General features: G+C 42.2%; 2 protein-coding genes across 3 annotated transcripts in view; one reads left to right on the top strand and one right to left on the bottom strand.

The window, feature by feature from the left end:
- Positions 1-782: 782 nt before the first annotated feature.
- LOC130177313 (transmembrane protein 50B-like) lies at positions 783-9644 on the top strand. 2 transcript variants are annotated; one of them, XM_056388922.1, is made up of 7 exons: positions 783-1033; positions 1928-2163; positions 2677-2786; positions 3234-3301; positions 3650-3742; positions 7293-7350; positions 8462-9644. In XM_056388922.1, the coding sequence occupies exons 2-7, from the start codon at positions 2065-2067 to the stop codon at positions 8505-8507; spliced, it is 474 nt and encodes a 157-aa protein (XP_056244897.1). In that variant the 5' UTR covers positions 783-1033; positions 1928-2064; the 3' UTR covers positions 8508-9644. The 2 variants fall into 2 exon arrangements, with proteins under 2 accessions (XP_056244897.1, XP_056244898.1); XM_056388923.1 differs by having other exon boundaries at positions 783-1036.
- The window catches only part of ifngr2 (interferon gamma receptor 2), a 19495-nt gene continuing 975 nt past the window's right edge, over positions 8459-26978 (bottom strand). Inside the window, exons 2-7 of the mRNA XM_056388921.1 lie at positions 24940-25045; positions 19043-19212; positions 17645-17790; positions 15933-16077; positions 15047-15189; positions 8459-13318 (exon numbers count right to left, since the gene is read on the bottom strand). Coding sequence (XP_056244896.1) covers positions 13205-13318; positions 15047-15189; positions 15933-16077; positions 17645-17790; positions 19043-19212; positions 24940-25045 — 824 coding nt within the window. The 3' untranslated portion in view covers positions 8459-13204. The remainder of the gene's footprint in view (positions 13319-15046; positions 15190-15932; positions 16078-17644; positions 17791-19042; positions 19213-24939; positions 25046-26978) is intronic.

The following is a 26978-nucleotide window of genomic DNA, read 5'->3' as shown; positions in this document are numbered from 1 at the left end:
TGACAGAGGGTCCAATGTCATCACAGTACAATAACACACCAGAACTCTCGGAACCACACACAACCTGATATGGAATAACATTGTTTTTACACCTTACATGTATTTCTCTGGCTAGTTTGCATAGTTTTACATGTACAATGTACAAATGTGATTAGCATTTAGGCATGGAGTCAGAATTCTCTTTAATGTCAGAATTATCATTTTTTCACAGAATTATGATGACAATCTCAGAAATCTGAAAAAAATCTATTCTAGAACTAGTAACTGACCCGTTACAGTTCTAGAACGCTAGGTCACAATTGAAGATTCTGCAGTTCTGGAATGTCAAACAGTTTTATAATGTAATGTGAAATTTTGGCATTCTGACTTTTTCACCTAATTCTGAATTTAATTTCAGGATTCAGACTTTAAACTCTGAATTCTGATTTTAATGTCAGACGTGACTTTAATCTCGGATTTCAGATTTTAAACTCAATTTATATTTTAATCACAGAGCTCTTTTTCACAGAATTGTGACTTTAAAGTGGCGAGTGTTTTTCATTTGCTTTTTACCTTATGGTTCTGCTATTAAACCTGAAATTGTAGTAGCACGAAAATAGTATTGTGATTTCTTAAATTCAGATATCTGACTTTAAACTCAGAAAATTGTGTATGTACAGTATTTGTAGAACAGGCAATAGGAACGTTCTCTCTCTGAAAAGAACTGTGATTGGCCAACGTCTCCCATCACAAGCTTGATTCTCTAAAGTCTAAAATCAAACCAGGAGCAGGAGCAGACATCCAGTTTGTCCTCAGAACACTTGAATAACAATATGCTGGAAGGAGAATATGAAATATTTCCCGCACACCCACCTTTAAGAGGATTGGACTACTTCTTCTGTACTACTGCAGTGGCGTTAGGAGCTGGTGGCGGTAATGTTCCACCTCGTTTGCAAAGTGTCATCAAACATCAAGAAGAAGAAGAGGACGATGACGAGAAGGAAGAAGAAGAGGAGCCAGTAGAAACTGAAAGCAATCACGGACTTCTGACAAGGTGGTTAGTAGTGGACCTTACACACATAACATTTTACAGAGGGTCATAATTTCCCTGTGGGTATTGATTTAGACTCGGTCGCGGTCATGGTTGAGATGTGTTAGCTGTTAGCTGTTAGCTGCCTTCCGTCGTTATGGTGAAGCTGCAGCTTCAGTCATGTCAGCTGCCGTAACTCCCTGACATCACAGCTGTGACTCTGCCCGGAAAGGAGCAGTGTGTCACGGTTAGTAAGTCACTGATGATGCTGCTGCTGTGTGTGAACTAAAGGAGTATTGGGCTAATGTTGAAGCTAAAGACTCAGCAGCTCTCAGTGGGATTCTGGTGTCCGGCAGTTAAACTGTGATTCACGCCTTCCTGTGTTGATACGCAGGTCCGCTCTGGTTTTGCTGTTAAATTCACTCCAATAACGGTTCAACAGCTTTCGTCTGTATTGCGAACATTGTAACAAATATCAATGAATTGTGACGTTTTGAACAGTTTCACGTTTAGTGACGTCATTCACAGCGACAACCAATAACAATGTTTGTACATTTATTTGAATTTTTGTTATTAGTCCTATTACCTGTCCTATCATTGTATTTTTATTAGTTATATTGTTATATACTTTGCCCATTCCTTCCTGATCTCTCTCTCGCTGTCTATCTTCTAAACCTGTTCTATATGAGAAGAGCCCTGAGATAGCTTCTGTTATGATTTGACACTATGTAAATAAAAAATGAATTGATTTCAATAAGAGCTAGTTGTAAGATTGAATTTTTGCTGAATACTAAAGCTGAGCAGGCCCAGCACCAACTGATCAGCGAAGATTGGCACAGCAGTCAGAACCTAACCATTACACATCAGTGGTTGTCTATGGAAGATTACACTTTGTACTTCATGTATGTATCTCTACAGGCAGCCTCAACAGAATCACTGATTTCCTGGAAGACAGCAGGTGAAGCAGGTGTTAACGTAGACGGAGCCAGGAGGAGGACTGATTTACCTGTAAAGACAAGGATCAGGGGAAAAACAGGTGACAAAGAGGGCTGCAAATGGCTGGCTTCCTGGACAACTTCCGCTGGCCAGAGTGTGAATGCCTCGACTGGGGGGAGAGGAGGAACACAGTGGCTTCTGCTGTGGCTGGAGTTCTGGTCAGTGGTCTTACATAGAGAGTGGCTGAATGACATAGATAGAAACTTCTTTCCTGGAGAATCAGCTTCATTAGCCATGCTAAGTTCCAATCAAAACAGGTCTAATAAACCACAGATGTACATGTCCTGCTCTGTGTAGTCAACTGATAGTTTTAAATATGACTATGAGAGGCCACATCCCTCTAATATTACTGTGTCTCAGTTCAGGGGTCACATCCCTCTAATATATCTGTGTCTCAGTTCAGGGGCCACATCCCTCTAATATATCTGTGTCTCAGTTCAGGGGCCAGATCCTTCAGAGGCTGCATCTGGTTCAATAAATGAGCCTTTCAGGCAACAAAGGATCCAATTGGAGGATCCTTTGCAGCCCAACATATCCCAACATTCATTGTGTGCCACTGTTCTCTTTTTTTCCACCACCTTCCCCTACATTAAATGAGAGAGTCATGTGATGGAACTGCAGCACAGTTACTCAGATACCTCACACATCCCCTGTGTTCTCTTTTCTTCCAGTTCTTCACAGGCTGGTGGATTATGATCGATGCAGCAGTGACATATCCATTCAAAGAGATGCATCATGCCTTCCACACCTGCGGGGTCTTCTCTACCATAGCATTTTTTATGTAAGTAACAGACTCTCATGTTGTAGGTCCGTCTGTCTGTAGAAACAGTCACAAAGACTAAGAGTCAAATCTAAAGGTTTGCCAGATCTACCTTCTACATAAACAGTTAGCACGGGTGGGGTCACAGCTTGCACAACAATGTACAAATAAATCACTGCAAAGAGTGAGTTCACACTCACACAGGAAACTGCATGTGGGTTGTTGAGAAAGGGGGGGGGGGGTGGTTTTAACACAGAATTTAAAATGGACACTAACACCACTGCACATGAATGATCATGTTGACCTGTGTCTGCTGGATCAGAATCAGATGTGGTGTGGAAATAACAGGTTCACCATATCAACCTGTAAGGTGATGATGTGTGAGTGTGTTTCTGCTGCCTCCACAAACATCAGTTCTTACAGGTTAAAGCTCCTCTGAGTAACAGTTGACTGTGTCTTTGTTTTTAGGATCAATGCAGTTTCTAACGGCCAGGTGAGAGGAGACACGTATGGAGAGGGCTGCTTCGGCAGGACAGGTGTGTGCGTGTGTGTGTGTGTGTGTGTGTGTGTGTGTGTGTGTGTGTGTGTGTGTGTGTGTGTGTGTGTGTGTGTGTGTGTGTGTGACTCACTGATGAACCCTGATAAAATTGTTGTGGTTGATGACTGAGTGACATGACAAAGTGCTAATGCTCCCGTCACATCACACTGTGTCAGTTGGTGTGTGTGAGGAGATCCGTGTAACGGCTAACACTGTATGTATGTTAAGGTAAGTGACACTTTGTGACAATGTTGATGCCGTGAACCAGCCTGTTATCTTCACAGTGGGTTTGGTCACAGTGGGTGTGGTCAGCTGTCAAGAGTGATGAGCTGGTCTGTCATTGCAGGAGCTCGTGTCTGGCTCTTCATCGGCTTCATGATGATGTTCGGCTCACTCATTGCCTCCATCTGGATCCTGTTTGGAGCTTATGTGGTGCCCAGTGAGTTTCTCTATCTCCTGTCTGATCATTTCTCTTATCATCATTATAGATACTGTGCAAACATTGTATGTGTTTATATGCAAGTTTCTACTTAAGTTTGAAATTTAAGGTTTAATTTCTCAGCTGAGGGAGTTACTTAAGGACGTTGCACAAAATCTCTTAAAAGGTTGTTTTAGTTAAGGAAAAAAGTTGAGATATTTACAGCAGTGAAAGAGATTTTACAGCAGGAAAATTCTACTGTTACAGTGGATTTGCTGGTATTGGCATGTGTGATATCTGTTATCACTTTTGGGAAGCAGGAAACATTAAAGAAGTGAGCTGCTATCTCATCCTCATATTATTCTGACAGGAACCTCACAGTGTTCATCAGACAAGGCAAGGCAGCTTAGAAGGTGCTTGTGATTGGGAAATGCAGGTAGATTTAGGATGAAAGCTTGTTGTTCCCCAGGAAATAGCCAGTACAAAGCTAAGGCCTGACATAGTCTTGTGGTCTAGGAGTAGAATGAAAGTATATTTCATAGAGCTGACTGTTCCGTGGGAGGCCTTAGTTGTAGAAGCATATGAAAGGAAGAAGCTCAGGTATGCAGAGTTAGGGGCAGAAGCAGAGCAGCGAGGATGGAAAGTTAGGATTTGTCCAATGGAAGTAGGATGTAGAGGATTTGTAGCAAGGTCTGTTGTCTCTTTGGTGAGGGAGTTAGGAGCAAGTGGACAGAGAGTGAGGAAAATAGTAAAGGACATGTCAGATGAGGCAGCAAGATCCAGTCAGTGGATTTGGATTTGGAGAGTGGGGGAGTAGGGGGAGGTAGAGCACAGCCTGATCCGGCGGGGGAGAGTTTAGCTTAACAAGGCATCTCTCCCTGACTCTACCTCCCTCATTCAAAATGGCCGCCACTTTCCAAATAAAAAAAAAAAAACATCTAGTCCTACAGAACAGAACTGTTTAGGGCAGTTTGTTTGCTGAATCTGCTAGTGTGTTTTGTCAGAGTTGATGATGGTGTTGTTTGTGGTAGCATAGGCAAGATAAAGAAAATAGTGGTGGTGTGAGGAGCAGTGATGGCTGGCATTAGGGGAGTGACTCTGGGACGCCAGTGATCACTGTCTGGCCTCCTGGAGGTGTCATGGGACCAACTAGATGAAACACTGGTGAAAGGAGGTTCCCACCTGATGACCCCAAAGACATGTTAGTTATCACTGCTCATTAGTTTGTATAGCTAAATTAATAGATATCATAGGACATGTTAAGCTTAGGGAGCTATTCACTGAGTCTGGTCCATTTTCTGTAGCACAAGTTTCTTGTGTTTACCTTAACCTCCTAAGACCCGAACTCTTGCATGGCGTGCATTTTTAATTTCTCTTTGCTATTTAGGCTGAGTGGGACCTGAGAAAAATGATGTCCACATATGAGGACATTAGTTTTACATTTCTATTACTGAGTGGCAGTATAATATCCTCATATGTGGTCACCAGGCCCTTGTTGAGAAAAAGTTAGTATTGTGGTCTAGAGAACCCAAAATGTGAGGTCCACATATGTGGACGCCAGGTCCTAGGAGGTTAAAGACAGTCAGAGAGCTTTTACTTTGTGAGTGACCCGACACACAGTTTAAACACCTCAAGTGTACCTGACTGAGTAGATCATGGGGCATAAAACCATAGAACAGGGGTTCCCAACCTTTTCCAACTCACGGCCCATTTGAAAATGTCAAAAATGTTGGCGGCCTACATCCAACCCCATAACTATAGGAGGCCAAATAATGGCTTCTCAGAGCACTTTTTATTGTAATAATAATGGGCAAACATGCTGGGAAAAGCAGGGGGAAAGTGTTGGAAGCGCCAAAGTCACTAACACAGCATCTGAAACATGTTGCAACACTTTTATTATTACAGAGTTTTCAAGGAGCTGTCCATCAGCCCTACATAAAATGATCTGTCTGCAATACGCTTATTCAAAAATAAGTTATTACGAATTATATAAGGGTTTCACTCAACAAATGAAAAATAAAGCAACTGGCCTATAAACAAACATAAAAACAATGAAGGTCTACATGTGTTGTATATTCAGCACAGGCATAGCCAGATGAAAATTAAATACAAGCAACAGCCATTGTTGCAAAGAAACGAAATTAAAACATTGCACTCTTACTTGTGGCTTTTTATAAAACTGCCAACAATATGAAGAAGGTATGGTTTTCAAAACAACAGTCCATTTCCAGTGGATTTCCCTCCCACTCCACATCCACTGCTGGCTCATACAGCGGCTTTCATCCCCGACACTTATCAACAGCTGATTCAGGAAAAATGACGTGTTTTATATAAAATCAATAAGCCTACAAACAGACACTAATTCAATGTGATTATACTGTAAATTCAGTGTGTAGGCATAACCAGAAGAAAAACATTTAAATAAGTAAAGCAACAATTGCAACAAAACAAAATTAAAACATTACTGTCTTGCTTATTGATAATTATAGAGCTGCAGTGGATCGGTTCAACAATAAACTGATGGCTGATGTTGCATAGCAGCCACCAAATGCTTGATGTCATGCACAATGGATGAGAGTCTCAGTCGAAGATCTGGCTCAACATTCAGTTTATTTCTATATTTAGTTTTTAGTCTCACAGAGGTATTTTGTCAGGAAAGGCATTAGAAATCTTTTTTAATAAATCTTTTAAAAATCATTCTGTTTTTAAAACATTTAACATTTTTTAAAACTTTTTATATTTAAATGTTTTTGTAATCATACTTTTTCACCAGAACTGTAGACGTAGAATCACTTCCTCAGCTGAACGCTGGAACAGTGTCTCCTGGTCGTGGAGCACTCTTCTTGGGATGTGTTCATGTTCTTCATTTATCACCATAATCTCATTCATGTTGCAGTTTAGACAAAGTCAGAGGTACTTTTAGTTTTTTTTCTTAGTTTGTCTTTTGTGCAACACTTTAACTGACTTTAAGTGATTCCTTAAGGGGGCTTTGTGCAACTGTTTTTATCTAAGGAATCCTTAGCTCAGACTTTAAGGAAAATCTTAACCTCAGATGTTTCGTACAAACGGCCCCTGGTGATCAATCATTGTCTTTGTTTTGACTTAGTCAAGTGTGAGAGGACACGTTGTCTGTAGATCTCACAGTAGGTAAGCACCCAGACAGTCAGACAGGTAACTAGGCAACATGTTGAGACAGTGAAACAGTCAGTGACCTGCTGTGACAGTTAACAGCAGCAGTTAGATGTTGTGTCCTTCTGAGAATCATTAGATGTGGATCCAAACTGTTCCAGGTACATTTGTAACTAAACACTGTTTGACTCAGCTGCAGATTATTTTTGGTTCCTCACAGATTTGTTAGGATTTCATGTTTTACATGTTTAGTTGTTTACTTGTTGAGTAAAAGAAAAAAAAGTTCTTCATCGGTGTCAGCGGGGGAGAGACAACATGTTGTCTTCACTCTGAGCATCAGAGACTTGGAGAGAAGACCTCAGTTACCTGTGAGGAGGAACATGTCAGCTGCAGCTGTGGTGGAGCAGAACCCCGGACTGATTTCTTCTTCTTCTGTCCTCAGAGAACGAGGTGGCTCCGGGGCTGGCTGTGTTCTTTCAGAATGCCTTAATCTTTTTCAGGTAAGTACAGCTGCAAGCTGCACTGAAATCAACTTAGAAGGCAACAACTCACAGAGAAACATGCATAACCCCAGTGATTCAGTTTACAGAAAGATCATGTAGAAACCTAGAGTATATATACAGTCCTGTATATCAGGTCTGAGTGGTCTCAGACCTTTTATCCTGCCAGAGTACATGATGAGCCTGCAGTCTCATGATCAAACTCAGAGCTGTGAGCTGGATGAAGGAGGAAGAGACAGCTCTGTCCTGAGTAGACAGTGGACAGTTCCAAATGTTAACAGGTTCACTAGACCTGAAGCTGTTCCTGGAGAGGATGAATATAAACCCACATTTCCTCACATGGCTCGGGCTTGTCTCCAAACAAGGATACTAAAAGCCAGACATGACCTCATGTTGAACATCTTTGATAAAACACATGAACCACTTGAAAATTCAAGATGGCTGCCATTTCTGGCAAGGCAATGTTATTTTTTGCAATAAATTCATCCACAATTAACTCACTAAATTACTTTTGGTTCATCATTCATAATTAATGGTTTGCAAAATATATTGTGTTTTATGCAGAATTTTTCACATTACATTAACAAATGCACAAATAAAACTTTGTGAATTTGACTTCCTCAGTCTGAAACAGGACTATAGTCAAAATCATAGAAATCTGTCTTGTGGGTAAAATACTGTGGTAAAATATGTTTCCTATGCCAGAAATGGCATCCATCTTGAAATTTAGAAATTTAAAGTGGCTAATGAGATTTTTAAATGAATGGCCCCAGAGGGATAAACATACCAGTTTTGGTGCTTGTATCCACATTTGAAAGATTATTGCAGTTACCTGCTGCAGTGTAAAAGAAACAGAATAGGACAGTGGGAAGTCGTGTATGAAGACTTCTACCACATGAACTGAAAATTAGTATCCAGATGTGCTTCCACCTCTCCAGGTGCTTTTTTGCAGGTGCGTCGTAACATTAAAGTAAAACCCTGATGGTCTGAATATCACAGAGGATGAGTCATTTCCTTCAGAGATCCAGTGATGCTCTTTTTCCTGTGATCTAACTGTAGCTGTGAAAGTGATGCAGTCTCTCTCTCTCTCTCTCTCTCTCTGTGCCTGCAGCACTCTGATCTACAAATTCGGCCGGACTGAAGATTTATGGGGCTAGAGTTTCACACACACACACACACACATTGATCTTTCGTCCTAATGTAAACTCGTCGTCTGTCTTTAGATTCAGACTTTTTGTTTGTTCATGTTAAATCTGTTTCAATGAGAGAACTGCTGTTTGTATGTTATTGTGAGCTGAGGAGCAGGTGTTCATTTATTCATTCACTGTTTCATGTGATCATCTGTTGACTATGAGTTGGAGTGTAATGTCACTGTAGTGTACAAGGTGTATAAACAAATTGTAAAGTGTGTGTGTGAGAGCAAACGAACACATACTGTCTGTACTGTGTGTCAGGTTCAGTACATGCACTGGACTCTTCAGGGTCAGTTTGCTGTTGACAGGTGAGTCACTGTCGTTCTGCCTCAGGATCAACTCTGTGTTTTTTAAATAGCCTCCTCTGTCCTCTTGTTTCTACCTGAAAATGTGCTGTAATATGAGATGTAAGTATTCACTTGCTTTTTAGCCATTTTATTTAAGTATAGAACAAAACTTGTGAAGCTGTCAGTCAGGACTGCTGTAATCAGTGTTAAAGACCTTGTTACGGCTCTTTGCTGCCACATAGACTGTATTCAGAAAGTCTTCAGACCCCTTCAATGTTTTCACATTTTCTAATGATAAAATCAAAAATATATTTTTACATGACAAACAGTTCAGTCTTTGACCTTAATATCATCAACATGGTGGTGATGGAATAAACCTCTCTCTCTGTGTCCTCTCCTACCAAGACCCATCTCCCTGATGTCTGTTAGTCCAGGTCCAGCTCTAGAAGAGTCCTGGTTGTTCCAGACTTCATGTCAGAATGATGGAAACCACTGTTCTTCTCAGGAACCTTCAGTGTAGCAGAAATGTTTTTGAGCCTCGACACAATCCTGTCTCTGAGCTCTGCAGCAGTTCCTTCCTCCTCATGGTTTCTGCTCTAAAACAATAAAGGTTCTGAAGACTTTCTGAGTGAACTGTATAGACGTGCATTACACTGTTTTTGATCAATAAGATCCTCTTGTACCGTAAAGCTTTGACCTGCAGGGAGTTAAAGATGGAGAAACCCAGAGAAGATGTAGGCCTACGTCATGTTGCCTGTATGAAAAATGGCATGAAAAATAAAAACAGTGTTTTATTGGTCAAAGTTGGACAACATGTCTGATGAACGGTGTGGATCATTATTTTCTTTCTTAGTATCCCCTCTTTAAAAACCAGGTGATGAGTGAGCCTCCAGTCTACCTCATCCACACAGGGTTCATTTACTGGGTATTATTTACTGAAGGAAGTCTACAGTGATGTGTAGTGTTCACAGGGGCCAAGTATCAAATTAAACAGGTTGATCCACCATAGTGACAATTAAAAACACTTCAGGTTTAAGTCTAGGTTTTCAGTCCTATGACTGTGGTTCACTTGTTACAAAAAATCACCATGGTAACTTAAGATAACCTGTTTTGGCGCAGGATCAGATCAAAACTGGTCAACAGCCCAACTACTGACCAAGCAAATCACTGGAAAAACGGAGTCATCATTCCTACAGGATCCTAACAGGGACAAACTTCATTCATGGTTCTGAAGATGTTGCTTGAAATGAACAACTCCGCCTCTTTCGCATGAACGCGCTACTAACCGCTATCCGGTTAACCCAGGGTTAACTGAGCCCGTTGATACCCAGCTTCGTAGTACAGGTTATCAGGACGTCGAGCCAGATAACTGAAAGTGATCCTGGGTATGTTGAACTTGCTTCGCGGTACACGCCTCTGATAAGCTGTACTACTAAACAGGTTATCAACGGGCTCAGTTAAACCTAAAGTTATCTTGATATCCTCAAATCGCGCTTCGTAATACAGGCCTCTGTTTACACCATTGGTCAGCTGGATGTCATTTGACTGAGGTGGCGTGACCTCATTGGCCGTTGCTCTTTCAAAATATTTTGACACAAACACTTTCTATCGGGGCGTTCACAATCTACAGTGTTGACAACTTAAGACTTTTTTTTAAGCACCTAGTGACAAATCTGGAGGGTTTTTTTTTTTACTAATCTTGGTTGTATTTTTAAGTAATTTTTTGGGCAACTTTATTGTGAGAGGGACAGTGAGAGAGTGACAACAGAATTGTGGACAAAGAGAGAGTAGATAACATGCAACCAGACAGTAGAGAAACCGAGACGCATCATTTGCGTTTATTTCCTGTATCTGTGTCACGTGAGTTTCTCCCCCTCCCCGCCCCTTTAGGAGAACGGAAGCAGGTCTGACTCTATTCATTTCAATGGGCGAAGTGAACGAGATCACAGATTATCATATATTCTTTCGCTCCATAGTCACCGAAATAAATATTGGACCCAGTTTTCACAAGCCACACGTCTTCAGAACATTCTGACATCAAAATTATATTTTTCAGATGAACAGATCAGGAGAAAATTGACTTTATTGGAGACCTGCCTCTGTCTCAGTACCATACTCTCACGAGATCTGCAAACTGCCAACATCGTTTGCCAACCGATAACGAGATGTTTGGATGGACAAGAGTTATTTTTGGATTGACCTACTTATACGTTAAACCATGGATTAAACTTGAAAACTTTAAACATGACATTGACATTTAATGTCAATCATTAGAAAGTTTAGGATGATAAAAAAACACTGATTTATTGATTGGTCTTTAAAAAAATTTTACAAAAAAAAAAAAAGGTAAGAAAAAGTATTCATATCAGAAAGTATGATATATCCTCATATCATCACCAACAACCCTTCAACTCATTAAGACTGAGGAATCATCAGAAACATTAATTAATTCACATGAACGTAGAACAACAACTCCGAGTTGTAACAATGTTGGTTCATGACTTTCACATCAAGTTGTTGACGTCATACAGAGAAGCTTTCATTAATTGTGCAAATTCACATATTTACTTAATAACATGGTGTTATGTTGTAACTGTTCATTAGAGTGACCTGGTTTCGTTAGAAAGATATTCATCAGCAGTCACTCTGATAACAAGTTAGAGATACAGGAAATAGCATTGAATCGTTTCAACACGAAGCAGTAAAATACAGAACAAGAAGCACATGATCACACTGAAGGCAACTCCCCAACTCAGGGAACAGGAACATCTGAGGAGCACCTGAATGCAGCTTTATGCTACATTGTTTTATTGACAATGTGTCATTAAAATATTGACACTTTGCACATAGAGAACAATCATTGAGTTTTGACTATAATCTATGTCCAGTGAGAAACCGTCCGGCAGGTGTCACTGTTCACTGTGAGCCCAGGGGAGTTCATTCATCCATCAGTCACCACATAAATCATTTACCACCATTACCTAGCCCCTCTCTCTTTTCTGAGTTTAACTGAAAACTCTGCTTCCGGTCGAAGAAAACGAAACATGTTTCACACACAATGAGGCATTCTCTGAAATTTTACAGACCAAACAATTTATGTAAAAATAATTGGCAGATAATGACAATAAAATAACCCTCCTCATGTTTAGAAATACATCACTAAATCTGGACCGAGGCAGAGGTGAAGTGGCTCCTATGAATCTAAAGATCAAGTCCCTGTTCTGTCGTTCTGTTGTAGTCCTTGGTGCTGATCTGAGATCATGTGATCAGTCCTCAACCTTCACTGAACATCCTGCTCCTCTCACAGGATGACAAGGTCCAGTGTTTCCTCCCAGATTAAAACAAAGTTGTTGTTCTGGGGCTGATGGACCATGTTTAGAGATTTGAGGGTTGGAATAAAACCAAACCAGAACCAGTTAATGCTGAGCTGCAGGAATTAACCTGATACACTCAATAATAAGCAAATAAGCCATTTAAAAAATATAAAATAGTGTAGAGTCATGTGGTTTCAGAAACATCACATCAGGACCTGTGGTGATCTAGTGTCAGGTGGATGTCTGGTGGGAGGTCACAGCCACTGAAACCAGACAAGTGTCAGGACAGTGACACACTGTGGAGGTTTGTCTCTCCTCCTTTTACTTTACATCAAGTGATCACTTGTCCTGGGTCTAAATACAATTCAGGTTAAAGTCTGGAGAATATAATGGTGTAAATGCAGGGGAAGAGGGGTTGGGACAGCAGGTCTCAGACCTGGTATTAACATGTGTCTTCAGTGATCCGATCACAAGTGGTCAGCTATAAGTTCATCAGTTCACACCTGCTTTAAAATGCATCTCCACATGTATCTCCAGTGACCTTGTGATCGGATCTCACTTCCTGCTTTATATGCAAATAAACGGGTATGCGTTGTTATTTTTAGCCAATCGACAGATGGATCCGTTGTCAATGTTCTTGTATGTGTGTGAGTGAGAGACAGGGAGCAAGCGAGGCACAGAGGGGTTGAGCAAATTAATGCAATGTGTACAAGTCTTAAGGTGAAATAAAGTTTTATCCATTGAAATAGTAAAATATTTTCAGTTCATTATAAACAGTGTTGGGACCAATCAGACTGTGGCAGAGGAAGTCAGTAGAGTGGGCAGTTGTTCAATGTGGCCCAGGACACATCTGTGTTCACACTGCTAAAAGAATGTGGACACGTTGCTCAGACCTCCTCTAAACGTGGTCTGAGTGATCGGATCTCAAATGCATCCTCAATGAGTCTTGGGTGTGTTCACACCTAAACTTAGAGCTGACCACTTGCTTCAGATAGGTCAAACCTCAGGTCTGAGCACGATGCAGGTGGTGGGGGGCAGGAGCAGAGGAAGGCGGCAGCACTCACTCTCCTCTGACCTCCTTTGTGGTAATGAAGGAAATGACATCATAGCGCTCCTCACTGGGGCTGCTGGGAGAGCTGAAGATTTGATTCTCAGGATAAGGCTCCAGGAGAAACTAGAGGAGCAAAGAAAACCAGTTCACTTTAATGAAGTCATCTGGAAGATAATGCCTTGTTGATGAAATCCATAAGAATTACAACCCAAACTTATTTTGTCTTTAACTTCCTGTTTACACCAGAGGTGGATGCACTGTGTAAACTCTGCTAGTTCTTCAAAATGATATAATTAATATTTACTGTTTTACATGGATGGATGTACAGATGTGTGTTGATAAATCTGATTCCTGATGACAGAAATTTTGATATGTGTGTGGGGGCTGCAGAGGGTCAACAGAGCTCTGCAGGGATAAGTCACATATTTACACTTCCTGTTCCTTCCTCCTGAAGTCTCTAGACATGTCTCTCCAAACATTTTCAGGTTTTATTCTAAAATATAAAATCAGTCAGTAAATACCCCAGAATTCTCGAAGCGTTACGTCTAGGTTGCCAACAAGTGTCTTAATGAGACCACAGAGGTTGTCGGGGACGTTAAACATCATCACGTTGAACATGAAGACCAATCTACTCACCAGTCCACCTTTACAGCCTGGTTGTGTTTATACAAACTGTTACTTAATCTGTAAGAGAAAAGGCTTAGATAAATTAAACTAAAGTTAAAGTTTAGTGGTGGTGACGTTGAAGTCATGTGACCGTGGTGTAGTTGGTTTATAGTCTAACATTAGCTCTTTACTTCTGCTGATTGTATTGAGGCTTCAAACATCATGAAGTGGAGTTCATTAGTGAAGATGATCCTGCTGAACTAAACCTGTCAGGATCATAAATAGGGATGGGTACGAAAACCTGGTATTAAACAGGCCCCAGGGCTAAAACTTTAAAGACCAGAGTATCGATAAACTTCAACATTATCAGTTCTACTCTCAGTACTTGAGAAATGAAGAAACTCGATTTCCTGTTTATTATTGCAACAAAAAAGTTCTCTTTCACATTTTATCTCACCAACTCTGTTTCTGATGAAGACAGGATGCATTTTCGCTGTTCCCAATCCAGAGATGAGACCTCTCTGTCTCTCTCTCTGTCTCCCTCTCTGTCTCCCTCTCTGTCTCTCTCTCTGTCTCTCTCTCTGTCTCTCTCTGACCCTGTGTGTGAGGGGTGGGGCCACTCTGTCACACGCTGGAGCACCATGTAGTGCACATTGGTGGAGAGAACTAAACGTTGAAACGTGTGGTACTTCTTTTGTATATAAGGTATATATGGTAAAATGTACAGTTTTCGACTGACTAGCTCGTAGTTCATCGGTCGTTGTGTCAGATTTGTTTTTGTTAATTGAGTACATATGAGAATATAAAGCAGTGTAAATTCTGTTCTTGTATTTATTTTTTGTCTTTCAAAATAACAAAAAGTACAGATTAGAGTACTGTTACAGTACTGGATGAATAAGTACTATCGATAAAAGTAGTAGTACTGTTAAAATCTTAACAATACCATCCTTAATCATACACTGTTGTTTATTTTCTGTAATAATCCAGAAGACATAGGAAAAATCCCATTGGCTTTTAGTGGAGGGAACCGGGGTGATGATAACTTCAGGTCATCCCTGCTGCACTCTGTTAATACATTAACCCACTCTGTCCACCTTCATCACTGTGACTGTGAATAAACTCACATTCAGCATATATCTCCTTTACCTAACTTCCTGTCTGATATGCACAGTGTGACGTGTGTGTGTGTGTGTGTGTGTGTGTGTGTGTGTGTGTGTGTGTGTGTGGTGATTGTGATTTGCTCACGTCTGGGATCTCGCACGGAGGTCGCAGCAACTGTTTGATTCTCCCACGGTGGCAGATGAGGACGTATGCCATCACAGCAATTACAAACATGATGACAGCAACCATCACCACTACTATTACTTCTGTCTGTACTGACTTATCTCCTGACACACACACACACACACACACACACACAACACACACACACACACACACACACACACACACACACACACAAAGAGACTCTTTACATGATGGATTTTAAGCCATTTTTAAAAACACATTTTGACTTCTCCTCCTGAGCCATAGTTACATCATCTGTGGATCATTATTGGACCAAACTCAAAAGTTGTATAAATCTTATTGATATCTTTTAACACTTTTCAAGATATTGACCAATTAACTTCACAGGGGCCGGGGCTTAGCAAGGAAAATGGACATAACTTGTTAACAATTTGTCCAATCATCATATATCTGGGTACATGTCTTCAGGCTGTTTGGGAACAGTTCCACTAAAGCATTTTGAGCCTGGCCAATAGGAGGCGCCACAAATACCAAAACGCACAGAATGTCAGCAGTTTATGTGTCATGTGTTTACTCATTAAACTCAGGAGACAGAGTAGTCTCCTGAGCTTTATTCACATCTGTGTGACTGGTCTCAAAACTTTAAACTGAGTCAAACCACCTGAAGTGACTCTGGTCAGCCTAGTGAAGCCTGAAACCTGCACCTTTCCCCAGGTCCGTCATGTTTTACCTACAGTGGCCCTCATACACTGTTGTATTCTTGTAACTGGTTTTCTTGTTTCTCAGTTGCCTGCACTGTGTAATTGTGCTAGTTTTATTTTGTTGACTGTTCCTGGCATTAAATAAAGATTAAATGAAACAAAATGAAGAATTGTGGTCTTACTTGACCTAGGGATGACTTCACACTGAGTACAACTTTCCGGTCCAATAAGTTTAGTGAAGTACATGTACTGCACCTTGGTACAGTACCGCTGCCCCTCCTTCAGGCTCTTGATGGACACTGAGGCAACACCATCTACATACTTCTCCTGAGGAAACACAGAACACAAATGTAGAGACATTCACTAAACATATAGTTTCCTGCATCATCAGTCACTGAACACACAGTTTCCTGCTCCACCTGTTCACTGAACATACAGTGTTTCCTGCTCCATCAGTCACTTAACACACACCATTCCCTGCTCCCTAAATCCCAGTCGTGCTCTAACAGTCACTGAACATTCACTATTTCCTGCTCCATCAGTCACTGAACACACACTGTTTCCTGCTCCACCTGCTCACTGAACAAATACTGTTTCCTGCCCCATCAATCACTGAACATTCCCTATTTCCTGCTCCATCAGTCACTGAAAACATGCCGTTTCCTGCTCTATCAGTCACTGGACACACACCGTTTCCTACTCCATCAGTCACTGAATGTACTGTTTCCTGCTCCACCTGCCCACTGAACAAATACTGGTTCCTGCCCCATCAATCACTGAACATTCCCTATTTCCTGCTCCATCAGTCACTGAACACATGCCGTTTCCTGCTCCATCTGCTCACTGAACACACACCATTTTCTGCTCCATCAATCACTGAACATTCACTATTTCCTGCTCCATCAGTCACTGAACATACACTATTTCATGCTCCATAAGACACTGAACACACACCATTTCCTACTCCATCAGTCACTGAATGTACAGTTTCCTGCTCCACCTGTTCACTGAAAACACACACTGTTTCCTGCTCCAGTAGTCATTGAACACACACTGCAGTTTGGGGTTCAGTGTCTTGCTCAAAGACACTTCAAAGGCACGTGGATTGCAACAGCTGTGGATCGAACCACGACCTTTTGATAAGTGGACGACCCGCTTTACCTCCAGATATCCTGCTCCACCTGTTCACTGAACACACCCCATATTCTGCTCCATCAATCACTGAAAATTCACTATTTCCTGCTCCATCAGTCACTGAACACACAGTTCCCTGCTCCACCAGCTCAACGAATACGGTTTCCTACTCCATCAGTCACTGAACACACACTGTTTTCTGCTTCATCAGTCACTGAACACATACTGTTTCCTGCTCCATCAGTCACTGAACACACACCGTTTCCTGCTCCATCAGTCACTTAACACACACTGTTTACTGCTCTATCAGTCACTGAATGCAAAGTTTCCTGCTCCAACTGTTCACTGAAAACACACACTGCTTCCTGCTCCAACAGTCACTGCAGTTTGGGGTTCAGTGTCTTGCTCAAAGACACTTCAAAGGCACGTGGACTGGAACAGCTGTGGATCGAACCACAACCTTCTGATTAGTGGACGACCCGCTTTACCACCAGATATCTTTGATCAATCTCTCTGTGATCACTACAATTTCAACTTCAGTGGGGCTGTATAGATCTTTCTTTAATTTGTCAGACTTCATAGCCATAAAGCACCAGAAAGATTCATCACCACTGAACCTTCACTAATCTGTTTCACTGAGAACTAATTTGTGAACTGTTGCCGTATGTATATTCAGTGTGGAGGGAAATCATCAAAAAAACCTTTCCTGCACAAACCAGCACAGTGTGAGTGTAGTTCAAATATGGCTGAGGACTCTTACCTGTAGTGACTCTCCCTCCATGCCGTAGTAAACCCTGTGTTGTATGTGGCCTCCATAATCCTGAAACAGACTGTGGTCCTGGCTCAGATACACAGTCAGGGATCCAGGCCGCGCAGTCAGACTGACTTCAGGTGTACAGGAGTCACCTGGAGAAACGGAAGCAAATACATTGAGTGTTGTCTTTTATAAACCCACAGCTCTGTGTTAAACCATCCACTCTTATACAGAGAGGCTTCAGGTTATACATGTCTCCTCCTGACCAGTTGTGCCAACAAACAGTACGGTGGTGGATAAACTACTTCCTACAGAAACACAGACCCCTTCTTCTGTCAGCTTAATTATAATGGATCTGTTACTTTTTTATTGAAAATGTTTCTCTCAGAGTAAATGAAAACATTACTGCCTCTATTTTCTGTTGTTGCTCTTGTTCTGAACCACTGACCACATGCTGTTCCTTAACTCTTTTCATGAAATAGGTACCACGGATTAATTATTAAAGACCGTAGTGTCAATAAACTCCGGCTCTCAGTACTGGAGAAATTAAAGTTCCTCTCCAGACATATACTGAACTCTATAAAAATCCTCTGCTATGATTCATATTTAGTTCAACATGGTTTTCATACATAAAAACTGCATCAGAGGCTCATCTCATCTTACTTCCTGATTGAGTAATCTGGATCAGGCCTTGAGCCCCTCCCACCACCTGCTTGCTCCAGGTGGACAGGTGAAAGAGCAGAGAGTATCAAGATGGTTAGAGGAGGAAACATCAGAGTGACTCAGCCACATGTTTGAGGAGTCTGCTGGGACCAGAAACAGAGACTAGCATACATATCAGAACAGTTGGCATAGTTACCATCTTTTATTTCTTTATCTTGTTTGTTAGCTTGTAACTGACAGTGCCTGACACAGTGTCAGTGGTTGTGCTAATGCTAACTCCTTCTCTCTGTACTGACAAGGTTTCAGGTTTATTTAGTCCCACCCCCACCCCACCCCCCCACAAGTTTTGTGACACATGAAACCCTGGCTGTCTGAATCTGTTTTTTAATGATACATTGGTTCCCTGCAGTTCAAGGTGGAAAACATCACGGTGTTGATTATTTCACTCAGCATGTCTTATTGTCTATTGTAATGTCTATTATATAAAAACACATCATATGGGTGATCACAACACTGGATTTTCATCGGAGGGGGTCTCGCAAATTTTTATCTCAACAGCTGTTTCTGATTAAAGGAGCTATCTTAGTTTTCTCTGCTGAATAGGATTTGTTTTTCACTTGACAAGAGCTTCCATCATTGTTGTCTTTATAATAGAAGAGGTTATAATATGTCCTCTGAGCAGCTACGTCTTCATGACAAACTGGAGGCTACAGTGAGCTATGTGAAAGTGATGAAATGTACCGTGTCTGCTGCAGGCCTGGACCGGTCTTGAAGTCAGCCCACGTCTCTCTGTTTGCACTCTCAGCATAACACAGCCGTGCTCATTCTCAGCTTTGCTGAAGGTGACGTTACAAAAAGTGAAAGATGTGTTGACGCAGGCAGGTACATCTTTCCACACATCGGTGTCAAAGCTGAGGACAAACACAAACAACAGTCAGTCTGTGATCATGTCAGGCTGTTTCACTGTTAGACTGTCCAGTCTGGATTTGATCAACAGATCAGTGGTTTTATGTCCCAACAAGCTTCATTTCTTTAAAAAAAAGGCTCAGTGGTATCAAGTGTGATGTAACCTCTCCTTTGCTTCGATTGTACCACACTAAGAACATATTTAAATCATTTATTTAAACTGTAACAGTAACTTATTTCCCCAGTCAACTGAGAACCTAGAGTTACAGAGGTTCCCTGCTGCCATCTAGTGGCTGCTCTTGTAAATGCACATCAGACAGCAGCAGGTGACGTTCAACAACACACACTGGTTTATAACTTGCAGGGAACTTAATATGACCACAGCAGTGACCTCAGGAGGATTTTACAGTTCATCTCCTCCTCCAGCAGAGGACATGGTGTCTCCAAGGTGCAGCTGCAGGGAACCACTAACCTCCAGCTACTTGCTAAAGCTACATTATAAAGCTACTTTGTTAATGAGGCTATGGCCAATGTACTGTGTTTGATAGTCAGCTAGATTGGAGGGGGGTTGAGGTGGTCTATTGGATCTCCTAAGTGCTCCTTCCATAGCATTCAATGGCTCTGGCTCGAAGGACCATGTTAATGAGGCTGGATATTACTAGTAGGGTGGTGGTGGTACTGGTTTCCAAAGAATGTGAATACTGTGGGTGTGCGGTCAGGCACAATGAGACACGAGGAGGAGTAGCAGTTTGATTCCGGTCTTTACAGGTTTATTTATAAAGGCAACAGGTAGGTGGCCAACAGTCGTGGCTGTTGTGTGGTTGTGTTTTATAGTCACACTCAGTCAAACAACTGTGACCAGGAGCCCAGGGTTCTTCTGTAGGTAGAGAAAGGGCCTGGCACCTGAAATCAATCCCTCTTATAATCTCCAGCCCCTCGTCCTTCCTGCTTCTCCTGAGGAGCCTGCTCATCACAACAGCCATGATTTTCATATTTGACTTCTGTGAGGAGCAACAGGGAGTGGTACGGGGTCCTCTTCTGCAATGGTAGGTAAGGCTATCAGCCTACAAACGGGATGCTTGTAAGCACTTCCTTTAAAGTTGACCTCTGCCAACCGAACTCCCCCATCTGAACTTGGTAGGAGACGTTGAATCCTTCCTATAGAGAGCTCGTGGTAACTGTGGGTCAACAACCATGACAACGGTGGATGTTGCAAGGTTGGGGGAATCCATAAACCATTTTTGCCTCGGCTGAAGAGAGGGCAGGTAGTATTTAATGTACTGGGTCCAGAAGTGGTCAGCCAGCACCATCTGCAGTTGGACAAGAGCTCTGTGTCTCTGAATATAGCTTGTGGAGGGGATGCATCTAGCTGCCCCATAAGAAGGATATTGGGGGTGACTGGGTTGGGGTTTGAAGCATCAGAAGACACATATCCTAGCGGTTTGCATTTAGTATTTCCTCCACTTCCATGAGAACTGTTTGTAGTACCTCATTTGTAACCATGTTACCTCCGATGGTGGCACTCAGAGCAGTTTTGATGGCTCGCACTTCTCTCTCCCGTATTCCTCCAAAGTGGGATACCTGAGGTGGATTGTGGATGAAGCGGACTTGATATCTGGTCAGGTGATCTTTTAGGGTGAGCTAAGCTGAGCAAATGCCTCATGCAATTCTCTTTCCCCGCCAATGAAGTTTGTGCCTTTGTCTGAGATCAGTTCATAAGGGCAGCCTCTGCGGCTAATGAACCAGCGAAATGCCATGGGCGTAACCCAGCATCCTTTGGGGGGGTCGTGTCCCCCCGAATACTGGGAAAATACCAATCTGTCCCCCCCAATATTATGTATAAATATGTTAAATATTTCCTCCTTTTATGAACCCTGGCTGTCAACTGACCCATCTCTTGTTATTTCCGATTTATTTTCAATTTATTTCCGTTTGTTAAGGAAAACAAAAGTGTGTGACCACCCCCCTCCCAATTGTACACTTGGTTGCGCCATGTAACACTGGCTCCGTTTGAAGCGCCGGCTCCGACCGCCACACGACTGAGGGAGAAATAGGTCCGACCTTGCCCAAAAAGCGGAAAAAGCAGGACATACGAAATTTTTTTTCAGACAGTAAGCAACTAGATAGCTAAAGAGGAGTGATGTTGTCAAAATGAGCGTGTTAATTTTTGAATTAATTTGAAATATTTAACTCGTTAAAAAGGGTTCAGTTTGTTAGTTAAGCTAGCTTGAAGTGAAGAGACTTGTATAATATGAAGCTAGTACCAATGATGTCATGATAGCCTGTCACAATTTGGGCTAAATAACAAGTTAGGCTAATTCTGGTTGGGGAAAAACTTTAAATGTTAATTCAGATGGTCAATACATAAAAATCCTAGAATTGTGGGAAATGCACTTTAAAAAAAAAAAATTCTGGGGGAGGGCTCTCATTTGGACCCCCCCAATGTCTATACCATGGTTACGCCCTTGCGAAATGCCATGAGGAAACTGTCAGAGTCTAGACGATCCAAGGTTTCAAGGTGGAGACAACGGGTAGTCTGACACTTAAAGAGGATTCCCCATCTCTTCTCATGACGATGGCCAACTCTGACAGTGAAGGTTCCAATACAGTCCATGCCAGTTGAGAAGAACGAGAGCTTAGAGGCGTAGTCCTGAGGGCCGTAGGTCAGCCATTTTGGGAATGGCAGGTTTCCCTTTTAATCTCTTGCGCTTCCGACAGGATAACTGGTGGTTGCGGGTGGCTTGCCGCCCCCTATGGATCCCGTAATGACGACGCATGCCAGCAAATACTCTCTCAGGTTCTGGGTGGAGAAGTTTACAATCATATTCCCCAATGAGAAGTCAAGTCATGGGGTTTTTAGGATCTAACACCACTGGGTGTATGGCAAAGATCTTAAAGGATTCACCGCCTGATCAGATTGGTAGCAAGGTCAAACTCAGGGTCTAGGGTACAAAGTGGGCTACCTTTGTGGACAGGCTTATTCGACTGGAACAATTTATATTCATCAGGGAAACTCTCTTGCTGTGCATGTTGAAGGAGAAGGTTTGCAACATGAGTACGGTCAAGGAGATTGGAGGAAGCGGGCAGAGTGCTGCGGAGGTTATCAGCAGTAGCATCAATAAGCCAATTCCATGATTTGAAGACCTCAATGTCAACAGGAATGTAACTTGGGGGAGTGTGCATGTGGCCACAGAATTCAGATTTTTGTAGCTCTGAAGTAACCTCCTCCAGGGTCCTAGGAGGCTGTAGGGGCCACTGATTTGATGGCAAGTGAAGGAAGGAAGGTCCAGTAGCCCAGCTATGAGGAGTTACTAGCTCCAGAAACCTCTTTCCTCTAGTAAATTCATCTTCTGGGTTCAAGGAGGATGGCACATATTTCCAATTGACAGTGTTAGTCAACTCCAAGATCTCCGTTACCCGGTTAGCGACGAAGATCTTGTAGCGACAGGTTTCTGACTGGATCCAGGTGAGTACTGTGGTGGAATCTGACCAAAGGACAGTATGACTAAGGGGAAAGGTTAGCTCTGATCATAGCAGTTGAGTCAGCTGGGCCCCAGAGAGGGCGGCACATAATTCAAGATGAGGTATGGTGAGTCTCTAGAACTCTAGAACAGGCCATTACAAAGGCCACGTAAGGCTGTCCCTCCTCATCCACCTCTCAAGTAAGGCACAGATCCATATGCATTGTCTGAGGCGTCGCAAAACACATGCAGCTCTCTTATTGTAATGTCTTTGTCCATTGGGCTATAACACAGTGGGATCTTAATCCTATCGAGATTGGGGAGTTCTTCCTCCCAGGTACTCTGACCCGACTTAATATTTGCCGGTATGATTGGGTCATCCCACTCCTGCTCCTTCAGCACCAGGTGTTGTATTAAAACCTTAGCACAGGTGATGGAAGGAGTGGGGGAACCAAGAGGATCGAATTGGCTGGTTAAGACTTTGTATATATTCCTGAGAGTCAAGGATGAGTACTCTACTGGTCGGTACCTGTAACCAAGGTTGTCTGTAGCGCAATCCCGGACCAGTCTCAGGGTTCCTTCCTGAGGTTCTTTGTGATTCTCGTTCAACCAGAACTCTGAGGAGGCAGACCAGGCAACTACGGGCTGATGTTGGACAACCTTGCTGGCCCACTGTCGGATCTCAGACTCTTAGCTTCATGAGCGGGGAGCAGGCTATGTAAATAATTGTCCACATAGAAGGACTGAAGGACGGACTGAAGAATGTCCTCATTACCAGGCTGATAATTCTTCAAATGGTGCTGTACGGCATATATAGCACAACAGGGACTGCAAGTTGTACTGATGTAAGACCTGCCACTCATAAACACCTGCAGGTTCACCTCTTTTAATTTTTCTCCAGAGGAAACGGAGGAGGGGTTTGTCTTCTGGCAGGGGTCTGATTTGGTGAAACATGTCTTTGATGTCCCCGCTAATAGCATAATAGTATTGCCTGAAGCGCAGGAGGAAACAAATCAGAGATGGGCCCAAAACAGGACCAGGAATGACATATTCATCTAGACTCTGTCCTTGGTACTTGAAGGAACAGTTGAGGCGATGCTTGCCATTGTGCTGCATGAGATGGTGAGGGATGTACCAGGACTCCCTGGCTTGGGCTTCCTCCTTTGGGGTGAGACGTTTGACATAGCCGTCCTGCACCAACTTCCCTATCTCTTGATCATAAATGGCGGCCTGTTCTGGGTTATGGGCCAAATGTCACTCTATGTGACAGTGACGGAGAGAGGCCATCACTGCTGACTTGGGGGCTTGTAATACAGGGGACATTTTGCATCTAGGTAGAGGAGTGGCATATCTTTTAATACCAGCCTCAACACTGGTTGAGTCACAGCAGGGGGTGCGATGTAGGAGGTGAAGGAGGTAGCAGGCTGGGGAAGGTTCGGCGATGCTGGGATGGTGATGTGTGGCCCTGTAGGGTGCATAAGATTATGTGGAGGTTCCACACTGGATAACACATGATCTACTTGGTGGCGAGAGGAGGTGTCCGAACCCTGTCCTACAGGAGGGCCTAATGGTTGATTGCGAGCCTGAGGTTCAGCAGAATGGTGATGGAGTGGGACTGAGATTCTGGTGTAGGCAGCATAGATTTGGGTGGTAAATGGAGAGATGCACAACAACTTTATAAAGCTACTTGCTAAAGCTACTTTCTTTATTGGGGGAATCAGCTATCCTGCCTTGATTTCAAAGGTTGAAATCGATGTCATTTCAATCATTTTCCAATTTAGAATTGAAATCATGACACCCTTACTAACAATCACTTTCATCATCGCTTAATCTGTAGATTATTTTCTCAATTAATCCTTTCTGTTCATAAAATGAGAGGAAATAGTAAAAAAAAATGCCCACTTTAACTTTCCAAGGTCATCTGTTCAAATCTCTTCAGTTGTCTTGTCTGAACTACAGAGGGATTAAATTGTTCCATGTGAGAAGCTGAAACCAGACCATTTTGTTTAAAAATGAAGGAAACTAGTATTCCATTATGAAATAGTAGCTGATGAATTTCCTGTTGCTCCACTATTTGATTCATTGTTGCAGCTCTAAGACACATTTCATTCATTAAATGGAAATACAGTTAGTGAGGAGAATCAGCAAAAACATATCTAAAGACACTGACTCAGCAACAATGAAAACATCACAGAAGAAGAGGATGATGTAGTGATGCAGGGTCAGTCTGATCATATCAGCATGTGCACTCATATGAAAGTCAGACCTCACCTGCTGTACTGAACCGTGTAGGTGACGTCTCTCTCCTCTGTGGCTGGATTCCATGTCAGCAGCCACTTCTCAATATGGATTTTCTCTGGTGGTGCTGGCGTCGTCACTGGTGGTGGCATAGATGATGGGAATGGACAGAGAAGTGAACGAGAAGACAGAGTACTCTAGTAATCATCTTGACTGCTGTTTGATGGTTTGATGCCTGTGTTTAGCCCAAAAGCTGCCTTTAATTCAAGATAGAAATGTAAGTGTAATGTGTTCAAACAGTAAAAGAGAAGGTCAATCATCACTGTCTCCTCTGAGGGAGTTAGGAGGAACATTCCTGATAATCTACCTTTAATTTGTTTTGTCTTTTTATTTCAATTTTAAAACATTGTTATTACTGAACAATCACACACTGTGGAGTCGGTGAGGTACACAACTTCACAATACAGTGTCAGTCTGTCTAAACGCTCACAGCATACTCATGATGCGACAACACGCATCAACACGACTTTCACCAGGTATCGGTCCTTTTGATCTAACACTACACAGGTGTTGGGTGATACACAACCAGATCAGTCTTAACTCTGCAGATACATCATCCCACAAGAGTGTGGCCTGTGTTTTTTTTACCACACAGGTGTGACAGGTGTGGAGATGAATCCACTAGGGCTGGGCGATATAGCCTAAAAATATTACGATACATGATATATATTGCTATACACGATATATATCACGATATTTTGAAATCTATTCGACAGAACTAAATAAATACAAGATTTAACCCTTTGATTCATAAACAGACCCACTCTCATGCTTCACTGCTGTTTTGTGTGATGTAGAGATTCAGCATCTATCCTGTTTTTCACTCGTGACGAGTGGTTCCCTGCAGATATCGACAGAAAAACATTTGTTGATAGTCATACTACCATACCAGCAACATTATATATTATACTGACACCTTTCCCTAGCCTATAGTTTGAATGTCTGGATTTAATATGAATGACACAGACATCAAAAAATATTTTTAAAAATTTATATTTATAAATATATATAAAGTTACATATATATTTATATTATGTAACTTATTTCTAACCATTTTAGCAACTGCATGGAGAGACAGAGAAGACCACATTTACTAGATGGTAAAGGCAGAAACCCAAAGTGAGTTATAATAATGTTGATAATTTAACAGGTGAAGGGCAGTGTTTTATGGTGCTCTCTCTCTCTCTCTCTCTCTCTCTCTGGTGCCTTGCTCTAAACGAGAGTAAACAAAAGTGAAAGCAGACTGAATGTAGAAAGACAGCTGCAGTAGCAGCAGCGCAGCTGCCGGGCACACGCGAAGCAGACTGTGTTTCGATACCGTTTCTTTACTGAATCATTTCGTCTGTCTCCATCTTAAGTTACCGTTTCTAAACATGGATAAACTCGATTTGCCGCTTCACTTTTTTCGCTTTTCAGTTCCCTGCGCTCCAGATACAAACACACACTTCCTCACGTACGTCACACATGCGGAGAGTTTCTGGATGGGCGGGGGCGTGTGTCTATGAGAGGGTGAGAAGAGCCCAAAGAAAACTTCATGCCGGCGTCATAAAACAATTATGTGACAATTTATACTCGATGTTCGCGATATTGTCATTTTACACATCCCACGCGGAAAAAGCCGCTATAAATCGAGTACAGTCGATATATCGCCCACCCCTAGAATCTACCTGTAGTCTAATAAAAACTCTGGCTGCTTCCATATTCTGGATCTGCTGGTTGTTTGTTGGGTCTCTTGTTGAACCAGTCAGAGTTAAAATCCAATGTTCTGACCACAGCTTGGTAAGTGTTTTACTGTGTCACAGTCACATTGTTTGGTTCACAAAGGAAATCCTGTTTTATCTCCTCCTCTATAATATTTCTGACGTGCAGCTGTGGTTCAGGTCGTCCACTAATCAAAAGGTCGGTGGTTAGATCCCCAGCTCCTCCGGTCCACATATCAAAGCGTCCTTCAGCAAGATACTGAACCCCAAATTGCCCCCGATGTGCTGTCGGTGTGTAAGTGTGTTTATGTC

This window comes from Seriola aureovittata, chromosome 11 (genome assembly GCF_021018895.1).
Source record: "Seriola aureovittata isolate HTS-2021-v1 ecotype China chromosome 11, ASM2101889v1, whole genome shotgun sequence".
Classification (NCBI taxonomy): Eukaryota; Metazoa; Chordata; class Actinopteri; order Carangiformes; family Carangidae; genus Seriola; species Seriola aureovittata.
This window is presented reverse-complemented; position numbering and strand designations above follow the sequence as displayed.

Bases quoted from the DNA above. Each gene is read 5' to 3' on its own strand.
- LOC130177313 (XM_056388922.1), top strand. From the start codon at position 2,065: ATGGCTGGCTTCCTGGACAACTTCCGCTGGCCAGAGTGTGAATGCCTC. The intron at 3,302-3,649 runs GTGTGTGCGTGT...CTGTCATTGCAG, and splicing joins GGGCTGCTTCGGCAGGACAG to GAGCTCGTGTCTGGCTCTTC. The intron at 7,351-8,461 runs GTAAGTACAGCT...CTGTGCCTGCAG, and splicing joins AATGCCTTAATCTTTTTCAG to CACTCTGATCTACAAATTCG.